The sequence below is a fragment of the Ahaetulla prasina genome, chromosome 2 (assembly GCF_028640845.1).
Source record: "Ahaetulla prasina isolate Xishuangbanna chromosome 2, ASM2864084v1, whole genome shotgun sequence".
In the NCBI taxonomy this organism is placed as follows: domain Eukaryota; kingdom Metazoa; phylum Chordata; class Lepidosauria; order Squamata; family Colubridae; genus Ahaetulla; species Ahaetulla prasina.
In genome coordinates this window covers 29,926,115-29,942,377 of record NC_080540.1, presented here as the reverse complement: position 1 = coordinate 29,942,377, position 16,263 = coordinate 29,926,115, and the positions used below count along the sequence as shown (strand labels likewise).

Sequence of the window (16,263 nt, the reverse complement as noted above, 5' to 3'; positions counted from 1 at the left end):
ATGCCGAGCGCCGCTCCGCTTTCACCGTTCGGCTGGACTGGGACCGGCTTGGTTCGGGTCTGCGCGCCGAACTGCTCAGCCTTGGGCAAATCCCGCCGGACGATCTCGCCGCCTCTTTGGCGTCTCCTGTGCGGGGTTCCCGAAGTACATCGAGACGTAGACTCGAGTATAAGCCGAGGGGGCGCTTTTCAGCACAAAAAATGTGCTGAAAAACTCGACTTATACTCGAGTATATACGGTAACCTCATCCAAATCTTTTCATCTCCCAACCCCCTCCCCATTACATAAAATAATACTTCCTAATTATTCAAAGGCAATCTGATATTTCTTAATCTGATATCTGTTTTGTAGATAATCAATCCATTTTTTCCATTCAATTAAATATCTTTCCTGCGTATTGTCTTTTAAAAAAGCTGAGATTTTAGCCATCTCAGCCAAATTAATGACTTTCAATACCCATTCTTCTATTGTAGGTACCTCTTCTTTCTTCCAGTATTGTCCAATCAACAGTCTTGCTGCTGTTATTAAATTCGGAATCAATTTAGTCTCAATCCCTGTACATTATCCATTATTTCTTGTCTTGCCTTCTGGTGCTTTGAAAAATATCACATGACTGCATTTCAGGCCCTAGGTAACTGCCTCACCTTCGCAGCTGGTTATGTCATTCTATGTTCATATGATATGATTTATGGGTGGTTGTTTTTTGCTGGGAATCAGACTTGTTAAAAGTTTTTTGGCAAAAAAACGCCCATATGAATACATTGGCTTTATTTTAACTACTACAGCATTGGCTTTACAAGTGCTGCATAAAGATAAAAGTAAGGTTCTCCTCACATATGTGCTAGTCATTCCTGACTGGGATGGTGCTCATCTCTGTTTCAAAGCCAGAGCCAGTACTGTCCAAAGATGTCTCTGTGGTCATGTGGCCAGCATGACTGAACAGCAAAGGCGAACAGAACGCTGCTACCTTCCCACCAAAGGTGGTCCCTATTTTTTCTACTTGCATTTTTTACGTGCTTTCAAACTATGTTGGCAGAAGCTGGGACAAGTAACTCGCTCACCCCGTTATGTGGCACTAGGGATTCGAACCGCTGAACTGCCGACTTTTCGTTCGACAAGCGCATTGTCTTAGCTACTAAGCCACCACGTCCCTTTTAAGTGCTGCATAAAAGGGCATCGTGTGTACTTCAATGTATAACTTATGCTTGTGATGAAAATTTCCCTCTCTTTATTTCACATTTCTACTTCCAGGTCAATGGCTTCAAATTAGTGTTGTTTACTTCTCAGGATATTTAAAGGTAGAACATGGAATGTGGGGGGAAAAATAACCTTAGGAACTTGCATGCATACACACAAAGTGACAAGGGAACACGCTGAAGTTGAGAAACTGAATTGGATCAGGAAAGGCAAATTCAAATTCTAGCTTATGTGACGGGCCATTCATAGAATGAGACCATCCAAGCTAATACCGTGGCTGTGTTAGCCAGAAAGCATCCTGCTGATGGTTGTCTGTTACTCATCAAATGACGGGTTTGTTTGCCATCATTTCCCATCCGGTCAAAGCCATGCTGTCACAGGCTTAGATTGGTGGCCGCTGCCCAGTTGAAGTTTGACATTCCTTGATCTGGTTTTGGGGCTTCCTATGTTCAACTGTATATGATCTTGAAATGTTGGGAACTGTGATGCCATCGGCATTTACAAGATGGAGGCTGCTTCCCAGAACAAAGGCAGCAGCATTTCTTGATGCAAGCAGGACCTTCCTGACTGAGGGAGCAAAGATTCCCTCATTTGGAGGAAAAGCTTGAGTTTTGTGGGAGTAGAAGCTGTTGGTGGGGGGGTGGGGGGAGAGCAGGATTTGAAATCCCTCCTGTGTCTTTTTTTTTTATTATTTGCATTTATATCCCGCCTTTCTCCGAAGACTCAGAGCGGCTTACACTATGTCAAGCAATAGTCTTCATCCATTTGTATATTATATACAAAGTCAACTTATTGCCCCCAACAATCTGGGTCCTCATTTTACCTACCTTATAAAGGATGGAAGGCTGAGTCAACCTTGGGCCTGGTGGGACTTGAACCTGCAGTAATTGCAAGCAGCTGCTGTTAATAACAGACTGCATTAGTCTGTTGAGCCACCAGAGGCCCTGCGTCTGACGCATTCTTGTGTAGATGTCTGTTAGAGATGCTTTTTAATCCATGACTTTTTTCTCTATGACTACATTAAGCAGTGATAAAATAGAGATGGCTGGCTAAGAGGTCTTGAATAACCAGCAGACCAAGTATAATATGACTAATATATTCTGTGCACTCTTAATAGCAATTCAATTGTTCAGTTCAAGAATAGAGCTGGAAGTGACCTTGGAGGCCTTCTAGTCCAACCCCTTGCTCAAGCAGGACACCCTATACCAGTGTCGGCGAATCTTTTCGGCACTGAGCGCTGAAACAGGAGCGTATGCTGGAAACCGAAAGAGAAGCCACCCGGTGCGCATGCACACGCCGGGAAGATAATCTTCCGGTTTCCGGCACTCCCGCACATGTGAAGACCAGCTGGCCAGCACGTTGGAACCCGGAAGAGCAACGGGCTCACCTGCTCGGAGAGATGGCTCTGCGTGCCACTTCCAGCACATGTGCCATAAATTCACCATAACATTTCAGACAAGTGTCTGTCCAGTCTTCAAAATCTCCAGTGACGGAGCATCTACAACTTCTGAAGGCAAGTTGTTCCACTCATTAATTGTCCTCGCTGTTAGGAAGTTTCTCCTTAGTTCCAGGTTGCTTTTCTCCTTTATTTATTTATTTATTTATTTATTTATTTACATTTATATCCCGCCCTTCTCCGAAGACTCAGGGCGGCTTACAGTGTATAAGGCAATAGTCTCATTCTATTTGTATATATTTTACAAAGTCAACTTATTGCCCCCCCAACAATCTGGGTCCTCATTTTACCTACCTTATAAAGGATGGAAGGCTGAGTCAACCTCGGGCCGGACTTGAACTTGCAGTAATTGCAGGCTGCTGTGTTCTAATAACAGGCTTCTAACAGCCTGAGCTATCACGGCCCTTGATTAGTTTCCATTGTTTCTCGTCCTGACCTCTGGTGCTTTGGAAAATAAGTTTATTTTATTTATTTATTTATTTATTTTGTCACAACATCATACAAAAAGATTATATAGTATATACACATATAGACATATATAGGAAGAAGAAAAGAAAAACAATAGGACAGGAACGGTAGGCACGTTTGTGCGCTTATGCACGCCCCTTATGGTCCTCTTAGGAATGGGGTGAGGTCAATAGTAGAAAGTTTTTGGTTAAAGCTTTTTGGATTATGGGAAGAGACCACAGAGTCAGGTAAAGTATTCCAAGCACTGATGATTCTGTTACAGAAGTCATATTTTCTGCAATCTAGATTAAAGCGGTTGACATTAAGTTTAAATCTATTGGTTGCTCTTGTATTATTGCAATTAAAGCTGAAGTAGTCTTTGACAGGAAGGACATTACAATAGATGATTCTGTGAGTTAAACTTAGGTCTTGCCGAAGGCGACGGAGTGCCACGTTTTCTAAGCCTAGGATTTCAAGTCTGGTGGGATAGGGTATTTTATTGTTTTCAGAGGAATGGAGAACTCTTCTTGTAAAATATTTCTGGACACGTTCAATTGTATTGATGTCAGAGATGTGGTGAGGGTTCCAAGCTGTATTCTAGAATTGGTCTAGCAAATGTTTTATATGCTCTGGTTAGTGGTGGTGTGTTTTTGGAAAAAGTTGACCCCCCCCTCTTGTTTGTAGAATACTATACAGATGTGTAGCATTTGTAGCAATGCTGTACAGATGTCATATCCAATTTCTAGGTAAGAGATGTGAAAAAATATTGGATTAGGTTCACTGTGGAAGACCAGGAAAAAGCTTCCATGTGGGACAATGACATCATACAACCTTCTGTCTCTGCATTTAAGAGAAAGTGGTCTGCAATGGGATACAGTGGAAGAGGCAGAAAAGGGTGAGGCTTTCTAGGCCTCCACATCGGAGGGCATGTAGTGTATCTTGGAGATGGTGATCCTTTGAGAGCTGTATGCAACCAAATTTCATTTTAATGTATGCCCATTAGTGTACATATTTATTTATTTATTTATTTATGGATTGATCGATTGATTGACATGTTTATTTATTTATTTATTTTGTCACAAGAGTATATATAAGCATAAGCATGAAAGTAACTATATAATATATAAGCATATATATGAGTATGTAATAGCTATATTAATTGGATATAATGAAAGAAAACAATAGTACAGGAACAGTAGGCACGTTTGTGCTCTTATGCACGCCCCTTACGGACCTCTTAAGAATGGGGTGAGGTCAATAGTAGACAGTTTTTGGTTGAAGCTTTGGGGATTTTGGGAAGAGACCACAGAGTCAGGTATTCCAAGTATTAACAACTCTGTTACTGAAGTCATATTTTCTGCAATCAAGACTGAAGCGGTTAACCTTAAGTTTAAATCTATTGTTTGCTCTTGTATTGTTGTGATTGAAGCTTTTATTTTATTTTATTTATTTATTTTGTCACAACAATATATGTAGGTATCATACAAAAAGATTATATAGTAAATAAACACATATATGGGTAAATATAAGGAGGTATAAGCATATATATAGGAAGAAGAAAAGAAAAACAAATAGGACAGGAACGGTAGGCACGTTTGTGTGCTTATGCACCCTTATGGTCCTCTTAGGAATGAGGTGAGGTCAATAGTAGAAAGTTTTTGGATAAAACTTTTAGGATTTTGAGAAGAGACCACAGAGTCAGGTAATGTTTTTCCAAGCGTTAACAACTCTGTTACTGAAGTCATATTTTCTGCAATCTAGATTAAAGCGGTTAAGATTAAGTTTAAATCTATTGTTTGCTCTTGTATTGTTGTGATTGAAGCTGAAGTAGTCTTTAACAGCAAGGACATTACAATAGATGATTCTGTGAGTTAAACACAGGTCCTGTCGAAGGCGGCGGAGTATAGGGTCTCCTGCCTGAGCAGGGGGGTTGGAGTACTAGATGACCTCCAAGGTCCCTTCCAACTCTGCTTATGAACATTGAACGAGCCTCGCCGATCCCCTCTCAAAGCCGATTGGGATCCTCCTCTCCTTCCACAGCGACGGTCCACCCAATGATTTTTGCAATGCATCGTAGCTCTCGGCGGTCCCCTGCCTTCGGGAGAGGGACGGAGCATGCGCCGGAGAGCTTTGCGAGCAATTGGCTATTGGAAGAAAGAGGCGGAGGGAGGGGGGAGGAGGAGGAGACGGTCGCCCTTTAAAAAAAAAGGGGGGGGAGCCGGAGGAGGGGGGGGAGGTTGCCGGAGTGTTGCCTCTCTAGGAAGGAGAGCTCTCTCGCCCCGCATTCCAAGACCCCCATCTGACCCCCGAAGGCGGCGAAGGCGAGGATTTGTACCTAAGAGAAGAGCCGGGAGCGAGTTGCCCAGATCGGGATCGTGGGGAAGCGCGAACCCGCGTGTCCGAACGGCTTCCTTTCCCGAGAAGGCTGGAAGGGAGGTGGGGTAGGGTGGAGGGTTCCCCCAAAAAGGGGTGGGGGGGGCAGGCAAAAAGAGGACCCCCCCCCCCAGAGCTGGCCGGTTCAGCCCCACGGAGATCCCCGCGGGTGCCGCGATCCTGGGAGCTTTTAAAGCGCCTTCCCCACTTTTAAGGGGTTGACTTAATAGAATAGAATAGAATAGAATAGAATAGAATAGAATTTTTTATTGGCCAAGTGTGATTGGACACACAAGGAATTTGTCTTGGTGCATATGCTCTCAGTGTACATAAAAGAAAAGATACGTTCATCAAGGTACAACATTTACAACACAATTGATGGTCAATATATCAATATAAATCATAAGGATTGCCAGCAACAAGTTATAGTCATACAGTCATAGGTGGAAAGAGATTGGTGATGGGAACTATGAAAAGATTAATAGTGGAGATTCAGTAAATAGTTTGACAGTGTTGAGGGAATTATTTGTTTAGCAGAGTGATGGCCTTCGGGAAAAAACTGTTCTTGTGTCTAGTTGTTCTGGTGTGCAGTGCTCTATAGCGTCGTTTTGAGGGTAGGAGTTGAAACAGTTTATGTCCAGGATGCGAGGGATCTGCAAATATTTTCACGGCCCTCTTCTTGATTCGTGCAGTATACAGGTCCTCAATGGAAGGCAAGTTGGTAGCAATTATTTTTCCTGCAGTTCTAATTATCCTCTGAAGTCTGTGTTTTTCTTGTTGGGTTGCAGAACCGAACCAGACAGTTATAGAGGTGCAAATGACACCTCTATAATTCCTCTGTAGAATTGGATCAGCAGCTCCTTGGGCAGTTTGAGCTTACTGAGTTGGCGCAGAAAGAACATTAAGAGGGCGGAGGAGCCAAAGGTGAGACAACGCATCGCCTTGGGTTGCACTTGGTTTTATGGCCCTGGAGGGGCTTAGGGAGCGGGTGGCGCGGGAACCCGATCGTGGGAAACTGGCAAAGACGCGCGTCTTTCGGAGGCCTTTCCGAAGTTGTAAATGTAGGCGGTAGCGAGAGCAATTAGACTTTGCATACCGCTTCACAGGGCTTTACAGCCCCGTCTAAGCGGTTTGTAGAGTCAGCCTCCCGCCCCCACCCCTTTTCCCCCCAACAATCTGGGTCCTCATTTTACCGACCTCGGAAGGACGGAAGGCTGAGTCGACTTTGAACCTGGGGAGACTCGAACTGCCAAACTGCTGGCAGTCAGCAGATAAACAGATTAACAGGGTTGGAAGGGACCTTGTAGGTCATCTAGGCCAACCCTATCTAACAAAAAAAAGGCGCTATCTAACAAAATGAAATTCAACAGTGAAAAAAGTAAGATTCTACATTTAGGGGGAAAAAAACAAAATGCACAGGAGCCGTATATGTGGTACCTTGCTCAATAGTAGTACCTGTGAGAGGGATCTTGGAGTCCTAGTGGATAACCGTTTAGATATGAGCCAGCAGTGTGCAGCAGCTGCTAAAAAAGCCAACACAGTTCTGGGCTGCATAAACAGAGGGATAGAATCAAAGATCACGTGAAGTGTTGATACCACTTTATAAGGCCTTGGGAAGGCCACACTTGGAATACTGCATCCAGTTTTGGTCGCCATGATGTAAAAAAGATGTTGAGACTCTAGAAAGAATGCAGAGAAGAGCAACAAAGATGATTAGGGGACTGGAGGCTAAAACATATGAAGAACGGTTGCAGGAACTGGGTATGTCTAGTTTAATAAAAAGAAGGACTAGGGGAGACATGATAGCAGCCTTCCAATATCTCAGAGGTTGCCACAAAGAAGAGGGAGTTGGGCTGTTCTCCAAAGCACCTGAGGGTAGAACAAGAAGCAATGGGTGGAAACTGATCAAGGAAAGAAACAACTTAGAACTAAGGAGAAATTTCCTGACAGTTAGAACAATTAATAAGTGGAACGACTTGCCTGCGGAAGTTGTGAATGCTCCAACACTGGAAATTTTAAAGAAAATGTTGGATAACCATCTGACTGAGATGGTGTAGGGTTTCCTGCCTGGGCAGGGGGTTGGACTAGAAGGCCTCCAAGGTCCCTTCCAACTCTGTTGTTATGTTATGTTATGTTATGTTATGTTATGTTATGTTATGTTGTATTATCTTATCTTATCTTATCTTATCTTATATTATATTATATTATATTATATTATAACCCCCTGCTCAAGCAGGAGACCCTACCTACACCATTACAGCAGAAGTAGCCTGCCCCACGGAGTTCTTCATCGCTGGAGGTTTTTTAAGAAAAGACTGAACAGCCACCCGTCTGAAAGGGTAGAGGGTCTCCTGCTTGAGCTGGGGGTTGGACTAGATGACCTCCAAGGTCCCTTCCAGCTCTGTCTTCCGATGGATAGATTGATTGAAGCCTTTTCTTGTTGGCTTTAAATTGTTCTTCCAGTGTCTTAGAAGGGGAGGCGCAGACTTTCCTTGCAGGTTGAGTATATCTGGCTTGTCCAGAGGAAAGCCGCGTTCAGCGTCCGCAGGCTCCTTGCTAGATGCAGCTGGGAAGGAGAGGAGCTGAGTAGACGCCATGTGAGGAAGCCTTCGAGATGGATATGCCAAAGTTAGGTGGAGAATGGAGAGGTGCTCCAGACCTTTCTGCAACTGAGCCCGAGGAAGGCAGGGAGGCCCGGGCTGGAGTCAGGCGGGAGACCGTCTCCGAGGAGCCTCTCGGCTCAGAGGTCGAACGCTTCCGCCACTTTTGCTATCTGGAGTCCGTGGGACCCCGGGAAGTTTTCAGCCTCCTGCAGCAGCTTTGCCATCGATGGCTGAAACCTGTGAAGAGCAGCAGAGCTCAGGTGGTGGACTGGGTGATCCTGGAGCAGTTCCTAGCCATGCTGCTCCCGGAGATGGCGGGCTGGCTGAAGGAGTGCGGGACGGAGAGCTGCTCCCAGGCAGTAGCCCTGGCTGAAGGCTTCCTGCTCAGCCAAGCCGAGGAGCAAAGGCAGCAGATGAGAGAGACTCGATCCTGGGAGAATCGCCTTGGGATATAGTTTCCTTTGATTGACTTGTCCGCCTCAAATGCACTTTGCAGCAATAGAAGAGACTTTGGTTTCCCTCCATTTCAGCTCCAGAGTGGTGTTTCCCCAGCCAGATTATTCCACAGGAAGGAGGATTTGCATCTTTACCTATGGATATAAAATAGTCCATCTTTGAAGGCGTAGAATACTTCCCTTGTTCCAATGTTCGGTTGTTTTAACTTTTGTCCTCTTGTGTTTCTGGCTGTTATTTCAGATGCAGGAGCCCTTCATGAAGGCAGTTTTGGTACCACCTAAAGGAAGAGAAGGTCTTTCTGGTCCCTCGATGGAGCAGCCGTTGGGAAGGATCCCTGAGGAGGATCCAATTCGGGTCACGTTGCCACGTAAGTGAAGGTTGGTTCTTGAAGGGTATTGAAGCTTTGAAGTGCTTTCATTTGTGTGCCGTTTTTACACAAAGATTTTGGGCTGGGGTTAGTTTATAGTGCTTCCCTTTTACCTCCATCGCAGGGAGCAGAAGGCTGTTGATGGAAGTTGCTGAAACATCTCCTCTGTGCGGTGAGGCCACAGCCATAGTGCAGGTAGGAGAGCTTCATTAAAGCACAGAAATATTTGGGAGAAAATGGGGATGTCTGGTTTGATCATGGGACAATGCGGAGGCTGTTAAGGAGATTGTCTGTTGAGATCAGGAGTTGGCTCAGTCTCACTTTCTAATGGTTATTTAAGCACAGCCCCACAAGTCAATATTATTTATTCATGTAAATAGCTGAGTATTTAAATTTCCTGTTACTACATTTGTTTAAAATAAATCCTTTGCTGCCTAAGGCAGATGCAAGGAGAAGAACCAGCTAGCATGTTGTGAAAGCAAAGACTCGGTTTAATTTATTTACTTTTATTAAACCATTAGTAGGGCTGCTCACAATGTGTTAATAAACAAAGCAATTAAATTACAACACTAAGAATTGATTAGTATTAAATAAGTTACAAAAACACATCGGATTCAAAGAAGTTTATATGAGGTTTGCATTTATGCAAGAGGATTGCTCCTGAAGAAAATAATATCTTTGGGGTATAAGAAAGAAACAAAAGGTTTCCAAGCGAAGCATGTCAGACAAATTCACTCAGTTTCTGAAGATGATTTGCTCCAGGAAGAAATTCCAACCTTTGCAAATGGGTCATAGTACCTCTCCTTCCCTGTGCATCTCTAGGATTCCCATGTTTAACTAAGAGAGGCTCTCAAAGATGGCTGCCTTGTTAAACTCCAACCTAGAGGTTCCAGTTCCATCTTTGTGCGCTTTTGAATATTTCTGAGTGGTGGTTAATCTTTCAAGAGGTACCTATGAGAAATGATTAGGTTCTAAAAAAAGAGCATTTTCTCTTTTGCAAAACTTTTTGCTGTTTTAAGATATATGAAATCTGAGACAGAACTTCCTGGGATGTCTGTTGAGGAACATATATCTTTTGAATTCCAGGGCTTGGTGTCCTTTGAGGAGGTGGCTGTGTATTTCACAGAGGAAGAGTGGGCGCTGCTGAATCCCAGCCAGAGAGCCTTACACGGGGAAGTCATGCTGGAGAATTTTAGGAATGTGGCCGCTCTGGGTAAGGCTCCTGTTTTGCTCTGGGCTCAGTTAATTGTGGAAAGTCTTTTGTCGTAAGTGCAAAGAGAAGAGCACCTGACTAGAATAAGCACAGGAAGAAAGTGACCTATCTCTCTCTGACTTCTATTCCTCATAACCACCCAGTTTCCCAAGTTACCTAATAACCAATGGCAGTTCTCATACTGGTTGTTTGGTCAAAAGGCCTTCCTTTGGCTCTGAGTAAATCATGTGTAAACTCCCTGTAGGGCTGACACCAAGTGGCATTATTTCCCTGAGTACTTCAGTCCAATATTGGTCTATCGGCAGCTTTTTTAAAAGATAGTGGTTTTTTTGTTTTGTTTTTTTAATTTTATTTGCATTTATATCCCGCCCTTCTCCGAAGACTCAGGGCGGCTTACACTATGTCAAGCAATAGTCTTCATCCATTTGTATATTATATACAAAGTCAACTTTTATTGCCCCCAACAATCTGGGTCCTCATTTTACCTACCTTATAAAGGATGGAAGGCTGAGTCAACCTTGCGCCTGGTGGGGTTTGAACCTGCAGTAATTGCAAGCAGCTGCTGTTAATAACAGACTGTCTTACCAGTCTGAGCCACCTCAGGGAAGATTTCAAGAAGCTACGTAAGTTTAAATTTAGTGATGGACTAGGAAGATGGCACACAATAGAATAGAATAGAATAGAATTTTTATTGGCCAAGTGTGATTGGACACACAAGGAATTTGTCTTGGTGCATATGCTCTCAGTGTACATACTGCTTCATAAGCAAATTCATACTTTAATATTCCTGCAATGATACCGTATTTATTGGCAGTTTAGCATTTTCTCAACATTCTCACGCAATTAACGTTTCCTTTCATCAGTTTTTAGCTTCTCCAGTCAATCCTGGAGAACTCAGGATTCTTCTCCTGGTCCTCCTACTCGGGGCTGTTGCAGTCTTCTTGGTGTCCATATTGTCTCCTGGGCTTCTTACCGCCAGCTGGATTAAAGCCCCCGCAGTGCTGGGACTCTGTTGCTGTGGAGTATGCTACTGCCTCCTGGCTGCCAGGTTTCATCTGTCGCAGCCTGCTACCCCCAGCAGAATTATGCAGAGCCACCATGAAGGGGCAAACTACGCGGAGGAGGTCCCAAAGGTGCTTTTTCAAGAGGCAACTGGACTTTCTGGGTTGTTGTTTTTTTAAGACATGTCACTTCTCATCCAAGAAACTTCTTCAGCTTTGTCTGGATGGTGGGGTATGGAAGGATTTATATTTCTTGCAAACAGCTGGTCATTTGAATTCATCAAGGTCATCTGAGTAGTACAAATGGGTGTGGAGCCTTCTTGGAACTGAAAGGACTATAACACAGTTCCAAGAAGGTTCCACACCTATTTGCACTACTCAGATTTATTGATTGATTTATTTATTTATGTTATATACCGCCCTTCTCCCGAAGGACTCAGGGCGGTTTACAGCCATGGTAAAAAGTACAAATCAAAAAGTTAAAAAAGCATTTAAAAACTAATTAAATTAAAGGCTGAAAGAATTATAATAAAACTATATTAAAACCCCAATAAAAACTTCATTAAGCCAGCCCTGCACGATGGAACAGAAAGGTCTTTAGCTCGCGGCGAAAGGTCTGGAGATCAGGAAGTTGACGTATCCTCGGAGGCAGTTCATTCCAGAGGGCAGGAGCCTCCACAGAGAAGGCTCTCCCCTTGGGGGTCACCAGTCTACATTGTTTGACTGACGGCACCCTGAGGAGACCCCCTCTATGGGAGCGCACGGGTCGATGGGAGGCTATTGGTAGCAGCAGGCGGTCTCATAGATGATCCTGAGGACACAGATAAACCTCCAGGTGGCCTCAACAACTCTCTAAAATAATTCCCTCAACACTGTCAAACTATTTTACAGAAAGATCTTGACAGACTTGAACATTGGGCGCTATCTAACAAAATGAAATTCAACAGTGAAAAAAGTAAGGTTCTACATTTAGGCCAAAAAAACAAAATGCACCAGTACCGTATATGTGGTACCTTGCTCAATAGTAGTACCTGTGAGAGGGATCTTGGAGTCCTAGTGGATAACCATTTAGATATGAGCCAGCAGTGTGCAGCAGCTGTTAAAAAAGCCAACACAGTTCTGGGCTGCATAAACAGAGGGATAGAATCAAGATCACGTGAAGTGCTAGTACCACTTTATAATGCCTTGGTAAGGCCACACTTGGAATATTGCATCCAGTTTTGGTCGCCACGATGTAAAAAAGATGTTGAGACTCTAGAAAGAGTGCAGAGAAGAGCAACAAAGATGATTAGGGGACTGGAGGATAAAACATATGAAGAACGGTTGCAGGAACTGGGTATGTCTAGTTTAACAAAAAGAAGGACTAGGGGAGACATGATAGCTGTGTTCCAATATCTTAGGGGCTGCCACAAAGAAGAGGGAGTCAGGCTGTTCTCCAAAGCACCTGAGGGTAGAACAAGAAGCAATGGGTGGAAACTGGTCAAAGAAAGAAGCAACTTAGAACTAAGGAGAAATTTCCTGACAGTTAGAACAATTAATAAGTGGAACGACTTGCCTTCAGAAGTTGTGAATGCTCCAACACTGGAAATTTTTAAGAAAATGTTGGATAACCATCTGACTGAGATGGTATAGGGTTTCCTGCCTGGGCAGGGGGTTGGACTAGAAGGCCTCCAAGGTCCCTTCCAACTCTGATGTTATGTTATGTTATGTTATGTTATTTACTAAATCTGCACTACTATTAATCTTCTCATTGTTCCCGTCACCAATCTCTTTCCACTTATGACTGTTTGACCGTAACTTTGTTGCTGGCAATCCTTATGATTTATATTGAAATATTGACCATCATTTGTGTTGTAAATGTTGTACCTTGATGAATGTATCTTTTCTTTTATGTAACTGAGAGCATATGCACCAAGACAAATTCCTTGTGTGTCCAATCACACTTGGCCAATAAAAATTCTGTTCTATTCTATTCTAAAAGAATGCAAATGACCAGCTGCCTACAAAGAGTATAAATCCTTCCATTCCCAACCATCCAGTCAGAGCTGAAGAAGCTTCTTGGATGAGAAGCAAAGCGTCTTCAAAAGAAAAAACAAAATCCAGTTGCCTCTTGAAAAAGCAACTTTGGGACGGTCATGACCTGGATGACTGCATGACTTAGAATCTCCATAGACATATGAGGAAGAGGTGGTGGTGAGGTTTGGGGATAAGCCCAGCAGTGGTAGAGCCCGTCAGCTCTGTGGCTTGAAGCCAGCCAGTCATAGGAATCCCAACAGAGGGAAGCTACGACGAATGCCAAGGAAGAAAAACATAACATAACATTGCTAACATAGTGTAAGCCACCCTGAGTCTTCGGAAAAGGGCGGGATATAAATGCAAATAAAAATTTAAAAAAAAATATTAATCACACAGAGGTCAACAGGAAGGAAGGTCCACTAGAAGTGGAATACAGGATTGTCTTTATCTTGGCCATGCTTTTCAGGGTGACCAAAAGGACAGAGATGGGAGAGGGATAGGTCGGGGGCTGATGACACTGGCAATTCTACAATCCCCTTGAAAGTGTCCCTTGCTTTGGAAGAACTGAGTCTGGAGGACGATCTGTACAAAATAGGGCATTTCCAAAACTACATTTGCTATAATAAACATTAAGGTATCAATTGGAAGAGGCCCACAGTTCTTTCATTTAATTCTTAATGGTCTCTTGCGCCTAATCATTCAGTTTTTGGATAAAAATTATACTTTTTTTTTTCATAAGTAAAAAAACCAAAAAAACCCTGATAAAATTAAGAGGGAGTAGTTGCAGAGGCACTACGAAAAATAAAATAGAAATTTGGTTCCTTCCAGGATACGAACTCAGAAAAATCTTAGATAGTCAGAAATAACAGGTGCAGCTTTTTTTTCCCATCGTGAATGTAGAGACTAAGTTTTTCTTTCCTTTTTTTCCAAAGGTTATCGCCAGAAGCAAAATAATTATAAGGAGACCAGGGTAGCCCTATTACAAATGATCAAATCTGAAGAAGGCATGCTTGGAAATCAAGGGGCATCACAGAGGAGTAAAAAAACCTGCACAATGAAGGGAGGGAAGAGTTTGCCTTCTTTTGAATATAATGCAGTCCATGACTTCCCAACCCAGCTAGTTCAACAACGAGAAGATAAAGGAAAAAATAGTGGATGTGGTAAGAGAGGTGGCAAGAAATTAGATTTCTGTAAGTACCAGACTGAAGAGGAACAATATGCGCATCAAGAGGATGGGAAGAGTGTCAATGATACCTCTTCCGTTAATTTACATTACCGATCGTATCCCAAGGACACACCACATTCACACATAAATTGTGAGGAAAGTTTCAATTTGAGCAGTCATCGTATTTCCGATAATAATGAAAAACAGTGTGAGTACAAAGAGGGCTCCAATAAGAAACAGTTGCTTATTTTACCTGCAGAAACTCCACCGAAGGAGAAACCACATACATGTTTGCAATGCGGAAAGGCCTTCACGCAGAGATGTAAACTTACCATACACGAAAGAATCCACACAGGGGAAAAACCATATGTGTGCCTGGTCTGTGGAAAGGCCTTCACGCAGAGATGTAAGCTAATCATACACGAAAGGATCCACACAGGGGAGAAGCCATATGTGTGCCTGGTGTGCGGAAGACGATTCAATCAGAGCGGTCACCTAACAAGACATAAAAGAACCCACACTGGGGAGAAACCCTACGCGTGCCTCAAGTGTGGAAGGAAGTTCAGTGAAAGTTCAAGCCTTGTGATGCATGTAAGAAGCCACACGGGAGAGAAACCATATATATGTACGGAATGCGGAAAGAGCTTCCGTCAAAACAGTGTCTTTGTTTGCCATAAAAGGATCCACACCGGAGAAAAACCATACAAATGCACAGAGTGTGGAAAGAACTTCAGTCAGAACAGTAGCCTTTTGAAACATAAAAGAATTCATACAGGGGAAAAACCGTATCAATGCCTGGACTGTGGAAAGAGATTCAGTGTACGCTCGGATCTTACCTATCATAGAAAAATGCACGCGGGGGAGAAATCATTTAAGTGTTTGGAGTGTGGAAAGAGCTTCAATTGCAACCGTTACTTTATTCGCCACAAAAAGATCCACACAGGAGAAAAACCATACAAGTGCTTGGAGTGCAGAAAGAGCTTCAGTCAGAACAGTCACCTTGTCAAACATAAAAGGATTCACACGGGGGAGAAACCCTATCGGTGCTTGGAGTGTGGAAAAAGCTTTACTGCAGCCTTACATCTTACGTATCATAGGAGAATGCACACAGGGGAAAAACCTTACAAGTGCTTGGAATGTGGAAAGAGTTTCAATTGCAGCAGTTATTTTGTTTGCCATAAAAGGATCCACACAGGGGAGAAACCATATAAGTGCCCGGAATGCGGAAAGCGATTCAATAGGAGCAGTCATCTTGCTTATCATAAAAGGATGCATACAGGAGAGAAACCGTACAAATGCACAGAGTGTGGGAAGAGCTTTTCATATAGCAATGGCCTTAGGTACCATCAAAGAATCCATACTGGAGAGAAACCATATACCTGCTTGAAGTGTGGAAAGAAATTCAGTGCAAGTGCAAACCTTATGATGCATATAAGAATCCACACTGGGGAGAAACCGTATAAATGCACGGAGTGTGGGAAGAGCTTCCGTCAGAACAGCGTCTTTATTTGCCATAAAAGGATCCACACAGGAGAAAAACCGTACAAGTGTACGGAGTGCGGCAAGAACTTCCGTCAGAACAGTAACCTTATCATACACAAAATAATTCACACAGGAGAGAAACCATACGAATGCACAGAATGTGGAAAGAGCTTCAGTCACAAAAGTCACCTCACGAGACATAAAAAAATCCACACGGGAGAGAAACCATACAAATGCACAGAGTGTGGAAAGAACTTCAGTCAGAACAGTAGCCTTTTGAAACATAAAAGAATTCATACAGGGGAAAAACCGTATCAATGCCTGGACTGTGGAAAGAGATTCAGTGTACGCGGATCTTACCTATCATAGAAAATGCACGCTGGGAGAAATCATTTAAGTGTTTGGAGTGTGGAAAGAGCTTCAATTGCAGCAGTTATTTTATTTGCCATAAAAGGATCCACACAGGAGAAACCATACAAGTGCTTGG

At 43.2% G+C, this 16,263-nt stretch overlaps 2 protein-coding genes across 2 annotated transcripts; both read left to right on the top strand.

The window, feature by feature from the left end:
• Positions 1–5,543: 5,543 nt before the first annotated feature.
• Positions 5,544–16,145, top strand: LOC131189836 (zinc finger protein 665-like). The gene is made up of 5 exons (XM_058166342.1): positions 5,544–6,397; positions 8,773–8,899; positions 9,024–9,094; positions 9,986–10,112; positions 14,062–16,145. The coding sequence occupies exons 2-5, from the start codon at positions 8,773–8,775 to the stop codon at positions 16,143–16,145; spliced, it is 2,409 nt and encodes an 802-aa protein (XP_058022325.1). The 5' UTR covers positions 5,544–6,397.
• LOC131189867 (zinc finger and SCAN domain-containing protein 9-like) lies at positions 7,739–8,732 on the top strand. The gene has a single exon (XM_058166424.1). It carries the CDS (start codon positions 8,088–8,090, stop codon positions 8,529–8,531), a length of 444 nt encoding a protein of 147 aa, XP_058022407.1. The 5' UTR covers positions 7,739–8,087; the 3' UTR covers positions 8,532–8,732.
• Positions 16,146–16,263: the final 118 nt, after the last annotated feature.